This window comes from Lycorma delicatula, chromosome 1, assembly GCF_047948215.1.
Source record: "Lycorma delicatula isolate Av1 chromosome 1, ASM4794821v1, whole genome shotgun sequence".
Lineage (NCBI taxonomy): Eukaryota > Metazoa > Arthropoda > Insecta > Hemiptera > Fulgoridae > Lycorma > Lycorma delicatula.
Genome location: NC_134455.1, coordinates 266,994,424 through 267,019,484, shown reverse-complemented (window position 1 = coordinate 267,019,484; position 25,061 = coordinate 266,994,424). Strand labels below are relative to the sequence as shown.

Sequence of the window (25,061 nt, the reverse complement as noted above, 5' to 3'; positions counted from 1 at the left end):
TTCGGTTTTGAGAAGCTTATTCCTGCAGTAAGAAAATTTCCAAATCCAAATTTAATTAGATTTTGGGCTTTTTTGGACACTTTTGGTTATCGATTGCAATCAAAAGGGGAGGTACACATCTAGATGTTACAACAGACCTAAATCCAAAATTTCAACATCCTACCGCTAATCGTTTTTGAGTTATGCGAGATATATATGTACGTATAGACGTCACACCGAAACCGATCAAAATGGATTTAGGAATGGTCAAAATGGGTATTTGTAATCTGAAAACCAAAATTTTTCGTGATGACAATACTTCCTTTACTTTGTGCAAGGAAGTAAAAATTGTTCTTGTAAAAAGTAATTTTCACACATGTCAGCATAAAATAATATTGTGTAGATAAATAGCTATTGTGTAGGTTTAAAGACAATGTTTCCTTTTAATGAAGCTGTTATATATAACGTCCTCTATGCTGATCATTTGATCAGTGGTAGAATGGTATTGCCGAAAACCTGCTTGATACGGTGATAACAAGTTTTCTTTTTCCAAAACCCAGACGAGTCGATTATTAATCATTTTTTCCAGTATTTTTCCCATAGCACACGTCAAAGAAATAGGAAGATAGCTATTGGGGTCTGTTAAATTTTTATTTTTCTTTGGTACTGTAACAACATGAGCTTTTTTCCACTGCTGCGGGTACGTTCCATCCCGCCATATTTGATTATAAAGTTCTAATAATCTGCGTTTTGCAGTGGTATTCAGCTGCCAGCTGTGTTACCTGATTTTTCCAACGCTTTCGCGAATTCTTCCATTTTAAAAGGTACATTATATGAGTAATTATACTCAGTTCTGAAGTTTAGTAGACCTTCAAGTTGTTCTTTTTTAGTACGAAAATCTTCTTCGTAGTTGGCCGTTCTGCTGGCCTTTTCGAAGTGATTGGATAACAGCTCTGCAATTTCATATGGAGTGTCTTTTATTTCATCTTCATCTTGAAGGCTAGTTATGGGAGAAAAATCATTACGCCCACAAATCGCCTTCACTTTCCTCCAAACATCTGATGCAGTAGTAGTTTTGTCAATGGATGACACATATTGCTCCCAGGATCGTTTTTTCGAGTCTATCATAAGACGTTTTGCATACGCCCTGTATTTCTTAAAGGCAACAAGATTTTCTATACTAGGACGCTTCTTAAAGGCGTTACGCCCTTTTCTTTCTTTTTATAGCTTCACTTATTTCATCGTTCCACCATGGAACGGGTTTCTTCGTAAGTTTCCCAGATGTTTTGGGAATATTTCTCGATGCCGACTCAATTATTGCATTTGTTATGGCCTCGACATCATCTCCGATAACTCCAATTGTTTCTGGGAGTATCGTTCTAGCTGTGAAGCTCGTCCAGTCTGCCTTTTCAAATAACCATCTTTTAGGGATGGGATATATTGTTCTTGTAACATCAGTTACAATTTGCACCGGGAAATGATCGCCTCCATGCAGATCGTCTATGACATGGAAGCTGTACCTCGGTGCTATCGATCCGCTTATAAGTGCAAGATCTATACAGGACGTCGATCCATCTGTGGCATTGAAAAAGGTTCCTGATCCGTCGTTTAAAATAATAAGTTCTGAATTCATCAGGAACCCTTCCAGTTCTCTTCCACGGGGATCTACTCGATCTGATCCCCAAAGAGAATTATGAGCATTAAAGTCACCCACCAGTAAAACAGGTGGGGGAAGCTCAAAAATTAGTCTTGCTATGTCATCCTTATTCCAATCAAAATACGGCAAGTATATGCTGCAGACAGTGACCTGGAGCGGACGCTTCATTCTAACGGCGACCGCTTGTAGGTTTGTGTTTAGAACAACCGCTTCGGTGGTAGCTCTAGTTGATGTTAATATGGCTACTCCACCTCTAACTCTTACATTTGGCGGTTGATCTCGCCGGAATATATTGAATCCTTTTAATTTAAAATTTTCATTTCGGCGGAAATGCGTTTCTTGCAGACATATACAAATCGGGTCTACGTCATGTACCAAGCGTTGGAGCTCATAGATGTTTGAAAAACATCCATTGATGTTCCATTGTACAATCAACTCGTTAATTTTTAATTAAATTATTGTCTGGGTTTGCCTTTCGGCCATCCTTTTTTTCTTTACTTCTCCATCCTACGAACAGCATCGTGTTCGCGGAGAAGGTCGTCGCCTGTAAGGGTTCCGGTCTCCGTATCGGAGACCACCGAAGCCGCCGACGGCGACGGGCATGGATCGGCACCGGTCACAGGCGCCGATTGTGGGGCGGCAACTTGGCCGACCCCAAACACGGGGGTCGCACCGGTCACCGCCTGTGGTGGGGGGGACACTCGTCCCCCCTGTGAAATTTTTTGTGGCCTCTGAGGCTTAGAGGCCACTTCAGTTACAGGAGGCTTGGGCCTCCATAACAGTCTCTGTAGGTATTACCTTTTTCTTGTCATCAAGAATCTCACTGAGACGGCCTTGGCATTTTGCTTTAGCGTCCGTTTTCTTCAGAACAAGAGCAACTTTCGATGTTTTATCTTCGGGAGGAGGCTGTACTAATATCTTCGGCTTTATAGGATCTTTACTATTGAAAGGTTTCATTTTATTGTCAATAATTCTTTCAATCATATTAACCAAGGTCGGAGCAAGTTTATTGATGAGTTGACCTTCATCAACAGCAACTGGAGCAGGAACAGGAACGGCAGCCGCAGCCTGAGCGTAAGTTGTTGTTGCTCTAGGCTTACCGGCGTTAACTATCTTCTTTGCATCGAAGTAGGTGACCTTTTGCAGGGTTTTTACTTCCTGCACAGCTACTTCATCTTTGTAGACAGGACAATTCCTTGATCTACAAGAATGTGCTCCTTTGCAGTTGATACATGTAGGAGGCTCTTTACACGGCTCTCCCTCATGCACCTCTTCACCGCACACGCATATTTGCGGTCTTTCGCATCTATGAGCGGTGTGGCCAAAGTGTTGGCACTTAAAGCACCTCATTGGCTGTGGGACAAATGCCCGCACATCCAAACGGTGAATCCCTGCTCTTATCTTTTCCGGCAAAGTAGGCCGGTTGAAAGTGAGGAAATGAGAAGCTGAGGGTAAGACCTCACCGTTCCTTCTCATGTTCAATCGACGGCACTCTATTACTCCTTGTGCTGCCAGTTCCTCTACAATCTCTTGCTCCGAACAATTTAAAAGATCCCGACAGACCACAACACCTCTTGAGGTGTTGAGTGTGCCATGGGATCAACGCGTACAGCCAGATCTCCTATTTTCTTCAGTCCTAGGATCTTCTGAGACTGTATATCATTTACAGTCTCTACATGAAGTCCTGTGAAGGTTTTTCTTATTTCTTTAACAGGTCCTCCAGCACATTTGGTTATCTCCCGTGCGATGAGAAAAGGATTCACCTTCGAAAAATTTCCATCCTCCTTGGTAATGACCAAATACCTAGGTTTCGGTGCATTATTGCTCTTGAAAAAAGCTTTTTGTAAGCTTTTTCTAGCCTCAATCTCAATCCTTTTAGTTTCCGCACTCTTTCGGCGTTTCGCCTCAGGCGAAACGGCCGGTTCTAAACGAGGGTGTTTACGTGAACCCTCTGCCACGTTTAGTTGTTCAGTTTCCATGAACAAATAATCCCTTCTGTAGTAAGGCTAGCCGCCGGGATACACCCCCACTCCAGGGCTACCAACCCTGGAGGTCCGTTCCAGTACTCCGGTGGAACCGGCATACGTCCTGGCAGAGAGCGGATGCGAAGTCTCTGCACTGACTCCAGGCCCTTACACACCGAGGCTTTCAGGTCTCCCATGCCCCGAACAACATGGGCACCTTAACTACATGTTTGCCATCGCGGGGGGCATGTGGACAACGAAAGGTCTCCGTTACACCTGCAAATAACTTCGACCGTGGCCGCCACATCGCCAGCTCTAAAGGTGGTATCATTCCATTTCCCCAATCTGTAAGAATTTCCTATCTGCAGGTGGCCGTGAAATCCAGTCCTCTGATTTGGCTTGCAGATGAAAATCGGCCGAAAAAAGTATATCCGAGAAACAATACTCGGAACCCCGTTAGCCAGCTATATGTAATGTACGTGAGTACAGCTGTTGCCGCCCTGGACGTGGAACGTAGATGTTGTGTTCCGGACGTGGGGATTATCTACCTCAGGGCATTATTATTATTATTATTATTATTATTATTATTATTATTATTTTATTTTATTTTTTTTTTAACTGAATTTTTACGGGCATCGACTGCTAAGGTCATTAGCCCTCGTCACATTCTTTAAATGAAATTATTATCTCCATCAGGATCGTCATATGTAAGGGTGTAAAGGGCCCTTACATTTTATTTAAAAACACAAACTTCACAATAAACATTAAAACATAAAAGACAAGGACAATCACAAACACTTACGAGGTGTAAAGGGCCCCAATATTAAAATTTGAGATAGGTTCTCAAAAGACCATGAAATTAAAATTAAACTTATCAATACCATATCTTTCTTTCTTTCTTCTACGAAGTCTCATTTATAGTTTGTTTAAGCATCCTCGGGGCGACCAGAACCGCCGTTGAGCAGTATATCAGTCGTGCCAGGGTGCCGTGGCAGTTGAATCCTTCTTATATCAGGCCATAGGCATGCACGGCGTACACCCATAGCCTCGCGCCCTCAATCCACCCTTGAGGGTCCCCCATGCCATCATCGGACACACCCCGACTCACTGCTCTTGAATGCAGGTGAGCCAAAATGGCCTAGGCAAGAGGGCTACCTCCCGTCACTATACGTGCCACGCTTCGAGACTCCCTTATATGTATATATAAGACTACCGCTTAGAGATTCTTCAATACTCAATCCAAACATCACTTAACAAATGCTGTTCCGTTTATAGTTAGTTACCGTTTTTACTTCCTTGAACGAAGTAAAGGCGGTTGTTATTATTATTATTATTATTATTATTATTATTATTATTATTATTATTATTATTATTATTATTATTATTATTATTATTATCTTCTTTTGTATTTGAAGCAGAAGTTTTCAAACTTCAAATATTTAAATTTGAAAATGTCAAAAGAAATATATAAAATTTTATATATGTAAAATGTTTCCTTGAGTATCGATCTCATCTGATAATCTTAGTCAGTAGTTTAATTTAAATCTGAATACTATCTTGGAATATAAATACTAAGAAAGTTAATAATAAATCGATTAAAAAGAAGAAATTACTTAAAAGTTAATTAATCGTAGGATAATATTTAAAAAAAGATAATTTCATCATTCACATATGTACCCTAATTAAATAATTTAAAATTTATAAAATAAGAGAATTTTTTTTTTTTTAACTTTAATAAATCACTAATAAATATTGAAACGTCATTTGCCCTGTACAATAAAACATTAGCCTTTCAATAAAATGAAAAATATTAACCCAGGAATGAATTGTAACTAAAATGAGTAATAAAATTATTATTTAATTGTTTAAATCAGTTTACATTAAATAATTGTTATTTTGAAATTAGCTTTATGATTTTTGACTTTTAAAAACACCTTTCATCTTATCGTATCTCAAAAAATCCAATTTAACAACATTGCGTTCAATGCTTATGCAGTAATGCAGTTGTTTTCTAATTATAATAGTTACTTAATCCCAAAAAGGAAACCGACAGAATAAATACAGTATACAGTATATGGGTCAGTTCACTCTAAGATTTAAAAAAGCACCGTGTTTTTAACATTACCACTTACTACAGTATTTTATGTTAGTGTAAGTTGAATCAAGACAGCATTCAAGATACCCGTCAACAAAATTATATAAGTGGTCTCTTGAAAATCAAATCGTGGTCATTTTAATAAATCAAGAAATATCTTTCATGTGGTTATAACCTTCTTGTCATAAATCAACTATTAGAGCAACATTAATGTATATTTTAAACAATGTAATATGTCAGATTTATTTTAGTAATTACTAGATAATATTGCTAATTTTAAACTTAAATTAAAAATAATTAATTTCAACAACCTAAGCTTGAAAATTATCAAAAGCTTATATTGTTTTTTTTAAAAGAACAGACTAGTAAATTAACAGCAGGAGTTAAATATTTTTATGAGGTACTGTTAAATAAGAGTAAAGGAAGGGAAATTGAAACAAGTGACAGGTCAATAAACATCCACTACCCCTGTTAGATCGAAGACAATGCAATCAGGTAAAACGGGATGTTGAACGGCAACGGACCGCATTTAAACCACGCATAGCTGCTAGTGGCTTTTAATCGACCGCATTTCAATTGTATATTGCCCAGAACGGATTCCGGCAATAAATCATTTCTTCATATCTCTTAACTGGCAAAATAAAACAAAAAAATATAAACTTTTATTAAATAAATTATTTTTAAAACTTCGTTAATCCTAATCGTTCAACGTCATAGTAGAAAGTAATATTTGGAACAATGATTATAAATAAAATAATTAAAAGGCGGTTTGTAACTGAACTAAAGCTTAAAATAACAAATAAAGTATTTCTAAAATTATATTTCCTGTATGCATAAACAAATACCAATATTTTAATTTGCGAAGAATGTAAGGAATTTTCTTCACATGGGTTCAATAAAGTTTTATCGCTTATTAAAAGTATTATTTTTCATAACATTTTATTTTACCTTAATTTCAAGATCGACGACTCAGTGTTTGTATAGGTCATTAAAAGTATAAACAACTGTCAAAACATAGATAATAATGTTAGTTGATACTAAAGTATGAACTTTAACAAGTATCATATACTAAGTTAATACTAAATTGTTAATGATAATCACAAATCCTTACTTTATATTCCTACTTTCAATACGAAGAGAAACTAGGAAAAATACAGGTAAAACTACGAGAAAATCATGTAAAAATAATCGACAGATGTTTATTTTTGAAAAGTAAAATAGTCTGGAAAAGGAAATACACGCAAGAAAAAGTTATAATAAAGTAGAAAAGGTTTTATCGAGTTTCAAAATTGCAGAGAGGCTTTTGTAGTTTCAATATAACAAAATAAATGAATGATAAATAAATATTTTTTATAGTTATCATTAAAATGTTTATAAGAACAATATTCTAAACCCATAAGTAAAAAAAATAAGTTAAGTTTTAACTATGAAACTTTTCAAGAAACGTATCTTTGATTATTTCATTAAATGTTACGTTAATGGGTTTTTCAGATTTTTAACGGATAGCAGAAGACCGCAGTTGGATGACGGATGAGGAGGCGGTCTGGACCGGGCTGGGGGAGCGACCAGACCTGGTTGAACGATGGTTACTGGAAAAAGCCTCCCCTGAGTTGATCCGCCGCCTCCTCCATAAAACTCAGCTACAACGCCGCTTATCACAATCCAGCGATGATCTACTCACAATACGTGCTGAATCCAGTACCTCACTACTACCCACACAGGATGAACAACATTCTCACACCAAAAGGACATCTGTCACATCTGAACTTTTTCAGCTTTGGCTTGCATCTTCTCCTATTAAACGATCAAAATCTCCAAACAGGTGAGTCTTTGTAAAACAGAACATTAAACAATTGCCTTAGTATTAAAAGCAAAATGAGTATGCAGTTATGTACTAATGATAATAGTAAAAAATAATTCTTAAGCAAAACCTAACTTAACCTTTATTTATATTTGTATCAGTTTAATAAAATGTTAACATTATTAGTTAGTCCTAAATCACACCGGACGTTTTTGGGTCTTCCCAAAAGTAGATTTGCGATTAGACGAAAATTGATTTATTATTTATTAGTTCGCGTTTGGTAAATTCCATTTTCATTTATGTCAAGGCCAAACTAACTTCTTTCAATTAATTTTGTAGTGTTAAAAGAGACATTCATCGAGAAGACATTATTAAGTATTAGTGAAGCTTCTCTACCCATTACCTATCTATGTAATACTTCCCTCAGAAGTCACACTCTGTTACATCATAATAAATATTACAGTTTAACAACTGGTTGACAAGACCAACTCTGAATTTTTGTAATCCTACAAAGTCTAAGGTTAAATCAGAGATGCTAATCAGCGAGTTCCAATAGATAAACTGTTAAAGAGCGATTCCTAAAGTCAGACCTTCTCTTATTATAAGTATAAGAATGCGATCAAGATACAAAACGACAATTTTTTTATATGGAAATTTGAAAAGACTTGATTTTTAGAAAAGATCAGCAATTCAGTGACCTCAGTCGAAGTAGGATTTACGAGTGAATATATTATTTTTAATCCATTTTGGCTGGATTGCCAAGTTGAACAGCTTTCAAAAAGGCCTTCTACTGCATAGATCAACATCAATATCGAAGTCACTGAACAAATTAAATACCCGAACGGCAATTTAAAATTGATAAAGTTAAGAATGAGTTAAATGTAAACCTATGCATAAATCTTCTGCATATTCAATCATCCAAGAATGACTTTACCGCTCGACATCATAAAGCCGAGAAAGGTTTCTTTGCTGTCAATATTTGAGCTGTTGGAACACCCATCATATAGTTGGAAGCAGGAAGTTTTTTATCCCGTTGAAAAAGAGTTAATATAGAATTTGATGTATTTTTCACTGGAGCGGTCAAAATTGACTAGTGACAAGATTAAATAATCTCTGACGAGATAGAAAAGTTGGATGTTGAAGTACAATTAAATCTCATTTTTGTAAATATAAGTACTGATATTTTTAATCTCCCTATTTTGGTCTTCTTTAATCTTTCTATGCAGATTTCACTTCTGCTTCAAATTGTAGTTTTTTAAAGTTAGCATTATTATAGTTTTAACCATCAAAATTTAAAAAAAAAATCATAAAACATAACTTCTTATACGGATTTCATAAAATACGTTTCTTGCAATAAAATACAATGTATCAATTAGTACTTATGTGTAACAAAACATTTTATTTTAAAAAAGTAATAATTACATATTTAGGCTATTAAGTAACCAGTTAGCTGCCATGAGACCCGGATCGGTGTCGCACTCTTACCTAACACCAGACCAAGTTAAAAAGTAATTTTTTAATCAAAAATACTTGAGATCCCATTAGGGATCTCATGGCCTCCCAGAGACACAAAATATTTTTCAGAACATAATGCATAACATATGAGATACTATTTGGGATCTCATGAATAAATATTACAAAATGAAGTTTTTCCTGATCATAACCATCCTTTTATTCACAAAATTGTACAGTTTTCAGCAGTAATGCGAAACGATTACGAGACGTATATTTTGGTATACTTGTGGAATATATCTCAAATACACTCCAGGATCTGGGAGTTGATGATAATTTAACCAGGCCCATCCAAATAATTATAATATACCAAAATACGTTTAATTTCTGCAACAGTTGTGGGGAACCACTTTTGTATCCTGGCACCATCATTACATTCTTGAACTAGAAGTTTATTAGCATAGTTATTAGTATTTAATTGTATTGATAAAATCAACATCAAAAAAGAAGAAAAAAAATTCAATTGGTGGTAAATCTGAATTTCAGACACTATGTGGGTTTATCTCAACTTCAGCGTTATCAGAATTACAAGTAAAATTGTCATGTACCCCATCTGCCAGTCAGTATAGCTCATCAAAATCAATGTTTGCTGCATCACCTAAATGAACATTATCACTATCTACAGCATTATCAAGCTCTATGTCATTCACATTATTTATGACACCACCGCATTCAAAATTAGTTTTCATCGCTACATTTTTACTAATAATATCTTCATCACTATTATGTAAAAACTCTGAATTTGCATCCGAATCTCCTTCAAAATTTAATAAATCGCTATCGATGTCCAATAAGTCTCTTAAAATTTCACATTCATCCATTGTTCTGATAGAGAGAGAACACACACAAAAGAAATATTACACAAATATATAAAAAAAAAACAAAATGATAACCACACAACCTGTGATAAAGGTTACGTTCAATTGTATAACAAATACAATAGAGGGAAAATAAATCGGATAGCATCAGGTTAGCCAACATCATTAATTTTCGTTACATTTTACTATAGAAAAGATATAAAATATTTTTTCATTCATAATATTCCTCACAAAGAGTAATATTTTCATAAAAATATATTAAGTTTATAATAAAATAAAAATTGTTAGAATTAACCAATTTTTATGCTAAAGCCATCATTTGAAAGAAACGATTGTGTGTAACAAAGATACGATGAAAAATGCATAAAATGAGATTCTGTACGGAAACTCTGAACATTTAAAGAACTTTTGGTATGAGATTCCATATGGAATCACATGAGACCCACTTTGGGATCTCGTGACCAGATCAGGTAGCACACGAAAATCGGTGTGGCAGTTAACTGATTTTAAAATTGATTTGAAACTTTTTAATTCAATAAATACCTTTTTCTTTATTAAGTCCGAATATCAAACTGTATGGATTAAAGTATTTCCCTATTTTTTCGCATGTTTTCCACTTAAATCCTTTATCTGCTTCATCAAAAAATGTTATACGTTTATTCCATTCAGATACTGTTAAAACCATAATAGTTCACTCCACGTTTAAGCATTTTAATTCTGCAAACATTAGTCGCATCGGCGGTCTTGTAAAAAATCTAAAACCTGACACTGAACACAATTTCGTATAGTACTCTATGTAGCATACCTTCTACTGAAGCAAATAAAATGCTCCATTTTATATTTTATCGAGCAGAAGTTCAAATTAAACCTACAATAGAGTATAACTATGAAAATGAGCATGTCTATATATATATATATATATATATATATATGAGTATATATTTTTGTTTCTTCTCTAATAATATAATTTATACAGAATATAGTCTACCGTTTTATATGTAGTTTTTATGTAGTCAGTATCTATAATCACCATATATTAAAGAACTTTCTTGTCAAAAAACATTGGTATGAATTATTACCTTTCATGGAACCTCCTGATGATAGTAAGAAGCCGGAAAGATCAAACAAAAGCTTTATTTAAATGGTCTAATCTAACGAAAATGAAAGTATCCAGTGAACTACCGCTTCCGCAACCCTTTTAAAAAAATATTTTAAAAATGTAGAAAATATTAATAATTCGGTAGGAACAAGTTTAAGAAAATACAGTTTCTTATAAAAATTATAGTAACGACACTGACTATCTTCAGCTATCTAATCATTGAAGCCTGTAAATAAATATACTTCACTTTTATTAATAAGATTTTTAAATTTTGGTAACGTCATATAAGCCGTTAAAGATAGGCGAGAGCCGTCACATATTGTTAGATGAAGATAATAATTTCAACGTACTTTCCATTAATACTTTCATATCAATTAACGTTTCCTAGGCATTTTATACGGAAAACTGTAACAAAATTTTAAAAACATTTGAAATAACTATATGATGGTAACAATGTTTGACTTTCGAGAAGCTTCTAGCTATTTACGGTACCTCAAAAATCAATCTCGCTTTCTGTTCACACAGTTATTGTAATGTGTTTTCACTCCATACAATAGCGATTATTGTTTATCCTTTCAACTTTTACGCTTATATGCGCTTTCTAAAACCAGATAAATTTCTTTTTAATATGTTACTAAATATGTTCATTTCTCTTCTTTTCGATTTTACTGAATAATGATTTTGTAATAGTTATGTCTATTTCAAACCATTTATACTTCTGTAAACTTACCATAAATCAGCTGTCTCTTTAACCCCCAGCTAACATTCCATCCATGAACAGCAAAGTATAGTGAACTACATGAATATCTATCGAATGATACTTTCAAATGCACTTTCTGAAAACCATTTTTGAAAGATCGACTGTAAAAACTGTTTTGTCCTATTATTTGACAATCAATGATTTTTTCATGTATTCTGTTCTGTAAGAATAAAAATTTGCAAAAATTAGATATTTAGAGCTTAACAAAATTTTCATACAATTTACATTTAATAATCGTTATAATAATCCATCTAAACGTTTTAAATACAGTGAACCACCACCTGCAAAGCAGGGTTATTAATTTTCGTTTGTATACGTTAAGAATCAAATATTCGATTTATTATTATTTTTATGAGGACGAACTAACATAATAACTTTTTAAGTACAATTTGGTGATTTCTTCTGTCAAGTTTAAGTTTTACGTTTCTTATTTCATTGAAATGGTCTTAGTTTTCATTTCGGATTTTCCTATTTTTTTCCGTTTCCCGGCTTATTGAGTTGATATTTACTTTTTCGTACGTCTTTAACTCCTCAGGATATATCAAGCTTCTCTGAATTACATCAAATCCAAAGAATTTTTTTGAATTGCCTTTATAATATATGTCATTAATGACGTATTAAAATTTGGATATTAAACACCAATAATTTTCAACTTAATGTTCTTAACAATCGGCTGTATGACTCAGTTCTTAATACGAATTAGTTTTTTCCAGATTACATGAGAAACTCCAACTTCCGCCATTCTACGTTTCTTCGTAGACATTTCATACTTATCTAATCTCACGTATTTGTTTCAGAAGCTTGTTATATTTTGAACTACCGATTAATACATTCCAACATTAAACCTTTCGGCTTTTTATAAGTCTGCCATCTACTAACGGTGAATCCCATCCTTATTTTAAGGCATTATTTTGGGATTTCAATAACGAAAATATCTTTAGTCGGGCTAGATGCTTCCAAACATCTTTATCTTCTACCAACAAACGTTATCTCTGTTAAAATTGTTCCATCCAAGCTGACGGTCCATGCGGCATATTAATACCAAACGAAAAAATAAAATTGATATTTAAGATCAAAAGGTTTGATCGATATCAATTATATTACATTTTAATAAAAATAGAATATATAAATAAATTACAAACAGTTGTAAAATAAATCTAATTTTATGTCAAATCAAATGAAAGACAATTAGATAGTATACAAATTGAACAATTTTCAGATACAGTATAACTGCTGAGTTTTGTAAAAGTCAACTGTGAAATTTCAAAGTTTCAGCTAATACTCGTACATTTTCGTATACGAAAACAAGTCAAAATTGTAATCGACAAATCAGAACTGACTTTCAATTCTTCATCCTTATTTACAAAAAATTCATTTAACAATAAAATTAAAGTACTTAAAATGTTATGTAACTTCATCCCGATTTTAAAAAAAGTCTTTCAAAAATGTACTTGATATAAATCTATATTAGACAAAGATTAAATAATTATCAAACATTAACGTTAAATTGATACAGCTTAATTATTTATTAAAAATAAAACACTTTTAAATTTCAAAACATTGTCACATTCATTCATTAAACTAGAGTACAAAAATAATATTTACACAAAATTTCAATATCGCATTTATTTATATTTTGTTTAATCAATTGAAAACTTTTGTTTTATATTTATTTGAACGAATCCGTCCTTTATTCAGCATAAACTTTGTTAATACATCGCTATTTAACTTGTCTTTAGTCCTTTATTAAACCCTCCAAACTTCATAATGAATTTCCGAAATTTAACGACTGTCATTATTATTTTTAACTGCAAGATATATTTGTAATGTACAGAACAACTTCTTTGTATTTGTTTATAGTTAAACTAAGTCTTTGTAATGTATTTATAATATAGACTTTAAATATAACTGAAGAAAAGATAAGTCTCTAAATTAAACATTGAATAAGTGGTGAGAAAATCTCACTCTTTAAAAAAAAGAAATTGACATAAAAATTTTTAGCTACAACCATATACATTCTGATTTCCTGCGAATTTTATTAAAGTTTATAAAAATCTGCTGCAACTTGTGTTTTTCATTTCTGAAAGTCTAAACAGAAATATTTTTCATTAAAAAAAATCATATTAATTAAAATGATGTAACTCATCCTACAAGGAAATAAATGGCGAAATATTAACATGTATTTCCTACAGGAAATAAAATGGCAAAAAATAAAAATTTAACACCAAAAATTAAAAGTATAAAATAAAAATTAACATATAACGTTTATTATGAAACGATATAGTGGTTAGTTGGTTATTCAAAATAACATTCTACAGTTAGTTGCATATTTGATGTGAATTATCGATCAGAATGTTTTAGGAATAATTTCAGGTTTCTCAGGTCTTCAGATAAGTCACATTAGATATGCAAGTGAATCAAGAATATTATCATTTGTAAATTAAATCTAAATTTTATGACTTGTTAAATGTGAAATTAATTAGACCCCCAAACATGAGTAGACCGCTGTAATTTATTCATAACTGAGAAAAAATCTGGGATTTTAAAAGCGAATACTGAAAATGGTGATAAAATTTTGATAAGAAGAGATATATTTAAAAACGTAATGAATATACTTATAGTTAATGTGATAATTATAATTCCAAAATATTCTGTTTGTTTTTGTAAATCAGTTTTACATTCTGTATCGTTTGAAATTAAATAATAATTTACACTTAATTTTAGTTTACAATGGTTACAAAATTAATATAATAATAAATTAATATTTTCAGACCGCGAGTCAGCGGGGAATGGAGAAAACAACTGGGTCTACTTGACGAAGGCGAACTCTTTATGGAGCTCATAAGAGATGTCTCCAACGAACTAGATATCGATGTACTTTGTCATAAAATATTAGTCAACGTTGGGCTTTTGACTCATGCAGATCGATGTAGTCTCTTCCTTGCACGTGGACCAACAGACAGCAGATATCTTGTCGCAAAATTATTCGATGTCACAGTAAATACAGGTAAAGGTATTTAATGATAATTCACTACAAATCCTATAACTTTAATAAAGTTTTACCTTTCTGAAAAGTTAGAGAAATGCTTAGTCTCACCAGCCTTTTAGATTTTTCAAACTCTTTGTAATTCGTTTTTCAGTAACTTTCTGCCTGAATTTTCAGTCTTTCAACATTAATGGACTCCATTTGTTTCATAGATTTTACCGACCAACTATAATTAATCTTCTTTGCTAATCTCAGAACCACTTTTCAAATAGAACCTCAGTATATTGCAATTTCTATATTTCAGTTAGCTATTTGATGTTTTCTAACTTTCGTCTTTTTTACGATTTTATTCTCTACACTTTCATCTAGAACCAAAATAACTAACCCTAAATGTCTTAAATAGATCCCACCTTACTGATTTCTGGTTTCAAGATTACACCAAAACGTTTTTCTCTCTTTGTTCATCTGAACTCATTATTTCGAACGCTAACCGACTAATTTCTAAACAATTTCTGTAATACCTTCCTTTAAAGCTTCTCATAGTTAGGTTTTCTTGTTACCTACGTTTCTTAACAAGAAAGCATCATTTTATATACTGACAGCAAATATTTGAATATTTTTTTTTCTATTCGTTAGATCTCTATCTGATTTATTTTTTACATAAAAAAACTTCTTGCAAATAACAGTTGAATCATTCCAAATATTATTAATTTATCTACTTGTGAAAAAACTTGTCCAAATTCTGTTAAATTATGTTCTCTATATTAAATTGGATTTCTCATTATCCTCATTTTATTTTATCACGAAATTAGTTTAATATAATAAATTGAATTTATTTTTCTGTAATATACTTGTGCCATTCCGTAATTTTGTGTGTTTTTTAACACGGTTAATTCAGAGCATATAATTTTTAATTTATTAAAAATGCTTAATCTGACAAAGACTCCATGAATAAAAATAGAAGTGTCCTTACGAGGAAAAACCAAACTGATTTTTTGCTTCGTACTAATAATTGTCACGTTCGAGATACCAGGTTCCTGGTTTTGAAAATGATATGTTTAAATACCATTATTAATTAAGAACAAAATAAAGCGTTGCCATGCTTTTTGTTAACATAACTGACATTCCAATTTTAATTTTTATAAACACTAACTTTCTATGAGTACCAAAATCTTAGCATAACTGTTTAACGAAAAAAATATTCCTATCAAGATTATTTTTATCAATATGTTAAAAACTTGTTCTCTAATTTTTAAGCAATAAGTAGGAGATTAACCAGCAATTAAAGTAATTTCAACAAAATATGATTCTATAATTTTTTCTTTAAAATTATTATTATGTTATAATAAATTTTGTAATCTATTTAATTGCAATCCACTAAAATCGTTTAAAACTCTTGAGTAAATGAAAGCTTCCTTTCTTTATTTATCACAAACATGAAAAGTTCAAGTTGTTTACAAATTACCGTAAAATACTGAATATGCGAAAGAAATACTGTGAAATATTCTTTACTAAACTGAGGATACAAAAGACAGTAAAATCAAGGTGTAAAACTACTACTAACTTCTCATTCTCCTACTCATTTCTTTACATTCTGATTTTAAAACATTACAATTACAACACAAATAATTACTTTAACATTAATTGTAATCGATAAACAATATCATATTATTTATCGCAAATGTTCATTCTTGTTTTAATTAAACAAAGTTAATTAAAATTGCTTTATCGAGTAGTTAGATCATTTATACTAATTCCATCTATACCGGTTCTACCTTATCAAAGTTTATTTGAATTAATAAAACATCCGTTAATCTAAAATTGTTAGTATTTTACCGGGTCTATTTTAATATAACGTTCCGTTCATAAGAATAATAATGATAAACAGTAGCTAGTACTAAAACAATGGTTTCTTGTATGAATTAAGAGAAAAGATTCAATAAAGAGGGGATATTTTTTATTCTGTACGTGTTTATCAATTACATTGTAAAAAAATTACCTCCTTCGGTTTTTTTTTCTAACGTAGAGAGAAAAATCTACTTATATTAGTAACCGCCTGTTTACGAATATGCTTAGACACAATACGTGTGATCATAACTCCTAGTTAAATTCACATGTGATTCTAAAATAATCTTATTTGCCTTTTCTCTTATGAAATAACTTTTATTGTAAAAATCTGATGTGGACACCACATGACTTCCTTGTACGCCTATTAAATTACATATACACTCTTTTGCTGCACTTCATTTAAACTTATTTCATTTAAAAGATGCGATCCTCCAATTCTTTAATAAAGTGAACAGTTACACAATAGCTGAAATATTAGTTTTTATTAACATGAAATATTTATACAATTATTAATTCAACAATCTTACATGAAACAATAGGATTGAGTAAAAGTCCCTTTATTATTCATATTACTAGATCAGTATTATTCGTATCTTTGTGAGTTGGTGATTAACAAAGGTTTGAGATTTCTGATGTCGTGTAAATAAACGTTAATAATAATTAAACTATTCCCTTTAGTGAATTATTGTATACTGGTTAAAAAAGTTAATTTCGATCTTACGATAAAATATCCAATTTTTATTACTGTAATACTTGGTGAAGGATCAAAAATATAAAAGAAAAATTCATACACGAAAAAGAAAGATAACATAAGAAATATATCTCAAAAAAGAGGAAGAAAATGGTAAAAACAAAAAAGAATAAAAATATGAAAAGTAGATGATACTCTTTACTCTTGAGCCAAGTTTCTTAGATAACCTGACGCACTGTTATATGAATGTCAAGGATCGATCCAGAAATATTTCCATATATATTGGATTTTAATTATAGTAAAAGTCACATGTACCTTCCTTAGGGCTTATTTATTACCTAGATGGAATGCAATGTCTTATTTGGGTTAAGCAAAAATCTCCATTTATGGAAGTAATCACTCAATTTCGTCAAATCGCTTGTCAGCACACTCCCACAATGCATAAGATTCTTACTCTGGAAAATCAATGGTAGATTGTCTGCATACTGGATTTTCATGTAGTCCGTGTCTGGCATGTCATAGATATACAGCTTAAACAGAATGGGAACCAGAACTGATTCCTAAGGTAGGCCATTATCCACAGTCCTCTATCTACTAGCCCATCCACTCAGGAACACCATAAAGCGCCTGTCAGAGAGCATGTTGCTCACTAGTAGAAACGCCAGCCTTTGACATGCCACGACCTCAATAAACTTCGACATCAATCTCTCCCTCCACACAGTGTCATAAGCTGCCTAAGATCCACAAAACCTCCAGCCAATTTGAGACGTCGCTAAAATCCAACCTCCACTAGCGTAAAAACTGCATCAATGTTAAGACCTGGTCGCAGCAGCTTCGATGATTTTTAATGCCACCCTACTCGGCGGGGATGATTTGATCAATGTTCTCTTGAATGGATGCTGAGTAGCGATACTGGTCGGTAGTGAGAAGCATCAGTTCCGTCTTTGCCTGATTTCAGGATGGCAATTATCTTAGCCTGTAAAAAGCTCAGGTAATTTTTCAGTTCTCAGAATCTCACTGACAAATTCAATGAGCCACAATCTAGTTTTAGACCGATGGCCTTAAGAAAACTCCGGATATATGCCACCTAAGTCAACAGCTTTATTTACTTTCAGCATATCCAAGGCTACATCAAGCTCCTCAATGCAGAAGTCATATGAGGTGCAGTTTCAGATGGGACCTCTTTATGTATAATTCATTTTTCACATTTCGTGTGAGCGCCTTGTCTATTTTAGTTTTTTGAAACTTCATTAGTCTAGATGCAACATCATTGTCATTCACAAGTGTGACTGTACTTGAAAACCTTGGATCTGTACCAAGCTTCCTTATAAGGCCCCAGGTCTTCCGACTAGAATGTGTAAAATTGAGTCCTGTCATTGTCTTATTTCATTTTTTTCTCCTGTTCTTATTGAGAGCTCTCAAGAAGTCATCAGCTGTTATGTCATTGTGAGATTCTTGATACTCAACTCATCGCACTCTTGATACCATCCGGGGATGTACTACTCCCGAAATTCACATAGAATACGTCTCCTGGGATTAACTTTAATCGCCCCCACAAATTGCTCATAATTGGTGGAGTTGGGGTATTCACTGAACGGTATTATCAAGACCCCTCCGAAACAGTTCTCAGTTCGCAAGCTGAAAATTCCAGCTTGGTGACTAATGTAATTTCAATACCATAATGAATTACGATTGGCCTACGCTGGCAGCGTGGGAAAGACCCGATTACCCTTCATGTGTCATGTTGTTATGTCCAGATTTAGATATGATGCACAAATCAGGAGAATAATCCTTCAGCCATCTACCAGCTCGGAATGTTCCTGGATCTTTAGCGTTTTAGAGAAGTTGGAGATTGTACATATCCATCCATTCACTTAGAATAGCTCCATTGCTAACGTCTTCTTGGTATTCCCAGGCATGGCTACGGCTGTTGAAATTACCAACATACACAACCGGATGACTGAAGGACCTTACAGGTGGATTTGGCCAACTGATTTGCGGAGGTTTGTAAATATATACAACAGTGGTGCCGGCAATCTCTACAGCCAAAACAAAGACATCCGTAGTTCTGTCTTGATAAGTTACTTTGCAATCGATGAGATGGGACCTGATATATGTCGCAATGCCATATTGTTCATCATTTATGGCCCCAACCAGAACATATCCATATAATCTTCCCCTTCTGTAAAGATCTGCGTCATTCTTGGTGTGATTTTCCTTCATTGCCACAACATCCACAGCATTATGCAGCATCAGGCGTGGGAGATATTGACTTTTAGCAGATAAAATCGATTCAAAATTCAGGCGAGTATCCGTAAATTGTTACCAATGCTGATTGATGACTGCTCCGTGCTTGGTTGGTCCTGAAAAGGACTACTCATAGATACTCCTCCATACTTGTTTCTATGTAGCAGCCTTCGTGGAATAATCAGCCGGTAATACACCGTTACCCAGGGAATGCCCGGTTGTAGCAACCACAATCTACGGTGAGGCTTCTTCCTTGACCCCCGAAATGATGATCAACTCCGACTTAGGGAGAATATTGTCCGTCAGTCACAGAGGAAAATGAACTAAAAGATAAGAAGTTTTTGCAATTTATTAAGATCGGACATGTCTGCCTCAGTGTGTGTTGTTTTTGTGAAGGTCTATTCAATAGTTAACTTTAATGTAGATAAAATTATTCAGAAATTCCAGAATAATTAAATATAATTAAACAGAAATTAAACTAAATTCAAAAATAATACGATTCCTGATTATAATTTACAATTTATATTAAATAATTAGATATTTCACCAAATCTATTGCGCATACACATACGTAATAATGCTTATTAAATTAGATATACGAATTTTTAAATGCCCATAAAATTTTATTTCACTAATAGCTTCGGATTTTTTTATTTATTTTTTTTATTATTGAATAATTTATTATTGTAAACTTTTTTTTTTTACAATCACGGGTTAATAATTATTAATAAATCAATATATTTAAATTAAAAAATAAAAGTTAAAAAAAAAATATATTTAAAAAATGTTAAAAATAAGAAAAGGAGATGAAATCTAATTCAAACCGATGTGCCTTCCCTTGTAAGATGCAAATATTTAATTAAATAAATATATTTGGCTATAACACTGGAACCAATTAAAATAAGTACCACTTATGATACATCCTTGAAAATCTCTTAATAAGGGCTTATTACTGCAGTTAAGAAAAAATCCAAAATCCATCGTTTTTGGGATTTTTGGGCATTTTGGTTCTGTCGATTGTAATCAAAAGGGGAGATGCACAACTAGATATTACAACAGTCCAAACTTAAACATTCATTTCAACATCCTACGGCTAATCGTAGTTATGCGAGATACGTACGTACAGACGTCACGCCGAAACTAGTCAAAATGGATTCAGCATGATCAAAATTGATATTTCCGTTGAAATCTAAAAACCGAAATTTTTCGCGATCATAACAATTCCCTTACTTCGTAAAAGAAAGTAAAAAGGGTAATTATAAACGTAAGAGCAATTGGTTAGTGGTGTTTAGATTGAGTATTGGTCTACACAATATTATTTTATGCTGACAGTGAAAATTACTTTTTACAAGAATACTTTTTACTTCCTTCTACGAAATAAAGGAATTATTAAAATCGCGAAAAATTTCGTTTTTTAGATTTCAACCGAAATATTCATTTTGACCATTCCTGAATCCATTTTGATCAGTTTCGGTGTGACGTCTATACGTACGTACGTATTAATCTCGCATAAATCAAAAACGATTAGCGGTAGGATGTTGAAATTTTGGATTTAGTACTGTTGTATCTAATTGCACAACTCCTCATTTGATTGCAATCGATTGGACCGGAAGTGTCCAAAAATCAAAATCCAGACAAAAAATTTTGTTTTTGGACTTTTTCTTTACGGCAGTAATAATCCCTCATTGAGAAATTTTCAGCGATATATCATAAGTGGTACTTATTTTCATTGGTTCTAGACTTATAGCAAATAAAACTTTAATTAATGAAATATTTGAATCTTACGAGGGGAAGGCACATCGGTTCGAATCAGACATCATCTCCTTTTTTTAACTTTGATAGTAAGAAAACTTCTACCATAAGTAATAATTCAATAATAACAATGGAAAAATATCAGAAATAATTAATAAAATAAAATTTTATGTACTTTTCATTTAAAAAAATGTCTACATTTAATTTAGTACGCGTAAAAGAAAGTCATCTGGTATCCAAATCAGATTTTTTTTTAATGTGATGGAGGAGAATTGAACAGCTGACAGGTAAAAACTTAAAAGTAGAGAGCATAGTGTGAGCTCTCGTAGTTTCCCAAAAGCGGTTGGCGTAGACACCCCAATTTGATGATGTTACGTTTCCAACCGATATCCGGCAGTAACTAGCTATTTCAAACAATCAATTAACTAATAAATTTATGTTGGGGTAAAGTGTTCATTACTAAGTATGTGACAATAGATAAAAATCTCTTTTTAAAAGATTTCAGAGACGAAAATAAAACAGGTGTAATAATAATTATGAAAACTTTCCTTCTAGAGTTGTCCTACGTTTAATTGGTATTTTAGAGTCCCTAATCTTCAATTTCATGACATATTGTTTGTGGTGGCTTTAATCTAAGCAACTTTTATAATTTGCAGGAATTAAATAAATAGAAATATAAATATTTTTAAAAATTAGGACCCAATTTATAAAATATTTAATTAATTTACTATTAAGGATTTTTTTTTAATAGCAGTAAATAATTACGGTAAACAATATTATTTACGAAAAAAAACTGTCAGAGAAAATTTAGTAATTGTTTTTTTTCCGCTAAATAAAACTTTTAACGTATAGCATTTATTGATTTATGAAAAACAAAATCATTCGCAAGCTAAATTTACTTTACCTTTTAAAATATAATGCTTAAAAATGACATGCTTTTAATGCTTTTACAAAAATTTTTAATGCTTTTAAAAATGACAGAGTAAAGAGCCATAAATGTTATTGGAAACTTTAAAGATTAAAAATAATACGACTACAAAAATTTCCTTCCTTCACTTTATATTTTATATTAACTGCTGTTTGGTTAGAAGTTGAGTTAATATAATGTTCCGTGATTTTTCTCTTTCTGTGAGAAGATAAACAGTGTATCGTTTGTGGGGATTGATATCTTGCAAACTTAAAAGGGTAGTCTATTCTAGAATTTATATAAAAATAAAGTATCCGCTTACCAACAATTGTGAGTATTGACTATCCAAGCGTTTTCGGATTACATTCCTCCATCATCAGGGATTACTGATTAACTACGAATTTTATAGTTGTGCATATAAATTTTTATAAATGGGAATTAAAATTAAAATAAAATTTAAAACTATCTTGTTCACAACAGTTAGTGGTCAATAGTTAAAATAAATCTACGTTAAAAACACGCCTTGCCAGTAAGATGATTACAACTGTTATGCCAAAATATGTTATGCAAAATTCTATTCTAGAATTATTTTTTGACTGCTTAATAAGGCTTTCTTTTACTGAGATTTTTAAAAGATTGTGCGGGTTAACCTATAGCCTGCGTTGGCGGGTGCGATCATCGATCAGGTATCTGCTGTTCAAGGCGATGAGTCCGAGAATTATAATGGTGCTAATTTCTTATCTAACAGAAAGCGAAAACCGTTAATGTCTTCGGACAGGGACCCCAGGAAGCTAACTGTAATTATTTCCAGTTACAAGAATTAAGTTTTAAGGCTGATTTTCTTTGGTGTTTAATGCTTAGATAAAAAGGAAGTTCAGGAAATGTTTCCGCCAAATCTTCTCTTTGAAATCAAATTTTGATCAATAGCCATTATTTACGGTAAATTTCTTTTAATGCAATTCTATATTTTAAATTACAATTAAAAATCTTGAACGTACGAATTAGATTTTTTTTTTTAATGATCAGCGTGTCTGTAAAAGACATAAAAAGAATATTGAACTAAATATTTAGGCTTTACAAAATTGTCAACTTTTTAAATGTAATAAAATTTATACACAAGCACTCACATATATTCATTACGAATTTTCCTACTTCTTGTTCAGTTTTACGAAGATATTTTCATGAATAAATATATTCGGGTGAAATAAAAATTTTATATTTTGCCAGGTATAAACCTGGAAGAAAGATATCACCTAAATTATCCATAAGCTATAAAATGGTTATCTACTTATTCCACAATTCTAGGTTATATAAAAATATATAAAATTATTTATTAAAAAAAAAGAAGTGTATATAAATATAAAAGGGTTTTCATATAAATGTAAAAACTCTTCTGTGAAATGAAGGGTGTGTTTGTTTATTAATTTTAAAATACCCATATATTGGTATTTATATATAATAAAATAATTAATTACAAGTTTACATAAGCTGTATATATACATACAGCTGTAATTTGTTTCTCTTTTTTCGTCAATGTTACATACTCATATGTAGCCTGCAAATACTATTACATATTCATAGCCATTGAACATACTAAATTGAAATAGAGCGAAAATGTTAAACGACTTAAAATTTTTCAATATTCTTCATTTCACCTCATTATTATTATCATTACAAAATTCTTCATAATTAGTTTCAAACTTTCATTTCAGTTTTATTTCTAGGATTTCACATATTATCCTACGCAAGATTATATATTGGAATAAAAATTAATGAATACTTACAATAAAAATTTGCGATGAGCAAAGTAAAAGTAATAGTAGTATATATATATATATATATATATATAAATTTAGTTAGATAAGCTGAAGCATAGAATGAGAACGGGTTGCTGGATGGCCGGCTAGCCTCTTGCTAGTTATTACGTCCTGTATTACCCCCTCCACAGTACTAATAATAGGAGCGCCAATACTTCTTCTGACACATCTGGTAGAACTACTCAGCATCTATTCGTTACACTTCCTGAACTATTATGTCGAGTAATATCTATTTAAATACAAAGTTTCCGATGGCCAAGTTTCTCTTGGTAGTTTAATTTCTACTGTTACATATTCTCTCTGAAATAGAACTTAGAACAGGTTAAAAATATTATAAATTTGATTAGTAATAATTTTATCGTTTATTTTTTTATATAAATTTAGTTATTGTCACTTCTGGGTCATTTATTTATATTCGTATGGTGTGGTGTAATTACTCGAACAATTTTCCTTGTGACTCGACTCAATCTTATACAACACACATCATCTTAGGACATACCACGTAAGTCATATACATTTATTTCCGGAAGATAAACATAAAAATGAAAGCTTTAGATCAAATTAAAAATAGAACTCTTCGCTACATAGAAATTATAATCTATACGAAATTTATTTTGTATTGTTTCAAAATGAAGATGGCTGAGAAAAAGTAGTTTTATGAACAGATGCTGCCAGTGGACTATTCACAAATAATGGAATAAAGTCTTATTGAGATAGAAGACAAATAAATACCTTTTACTCTCCTAAATTAAGTTTTACATTATATTAATAAACCAAAAAAATTAGTCGTAATATTCAAAATGAATAACATGGAACAAAAAATAAAACAACCGGGTAAAATTGGTTATTTGTTTGTGTGTATAACGAGGAAACTATATGATCACAAGATGACTCAGGTACTTAAATTTTATTGTCTAAAGCTTGTAAAAGTTTAAAAATCAACAGACGTTTAGAGTAAAGATCGTTTAACCTTGTGCTTCTCTTTATAATTTTTCTAAATTCTTTTCTTTCCCTCCCATCATCGTTTGACTAGCCCGATGTTGTTTTCCTTTCCTTTGATCTCTGTACTACTTTTTTAATTTCACCGTACTTCTTACATATTAAATGTAAAAATTACTGTTACAAATAA

At 32.0% G+C, this 25,061-nt stretch overlaps 1 protein-coding gene across 1 annotated transcript in view; it reads left to right on the top strand.

The window, feature by feature from the left end:
- The window catches only part of Pde6 (phosphodiesterase 6), a 215,056-nt gene that overhangs the window by 32,683 nt on the left and 157,312 nt on the right, over positions 1–25,061 (top strand). Inside the window, exons 2-3 of the mRNA XM_075354878.1 lie at positions 7,187–7,517; positions 14,457–14,692. Coding sequence (XP_075210993.1) covers positions 7,219–7,517; positions 14,457–14,692 — 535 coding nt within the window. The 5' untranslated portion in view covers positions 7,187–7,218. The remainder of the gene's footprint in view (positions 1–7,186; positions 7,518–14,456; positions 14,693–25,061) is intronic.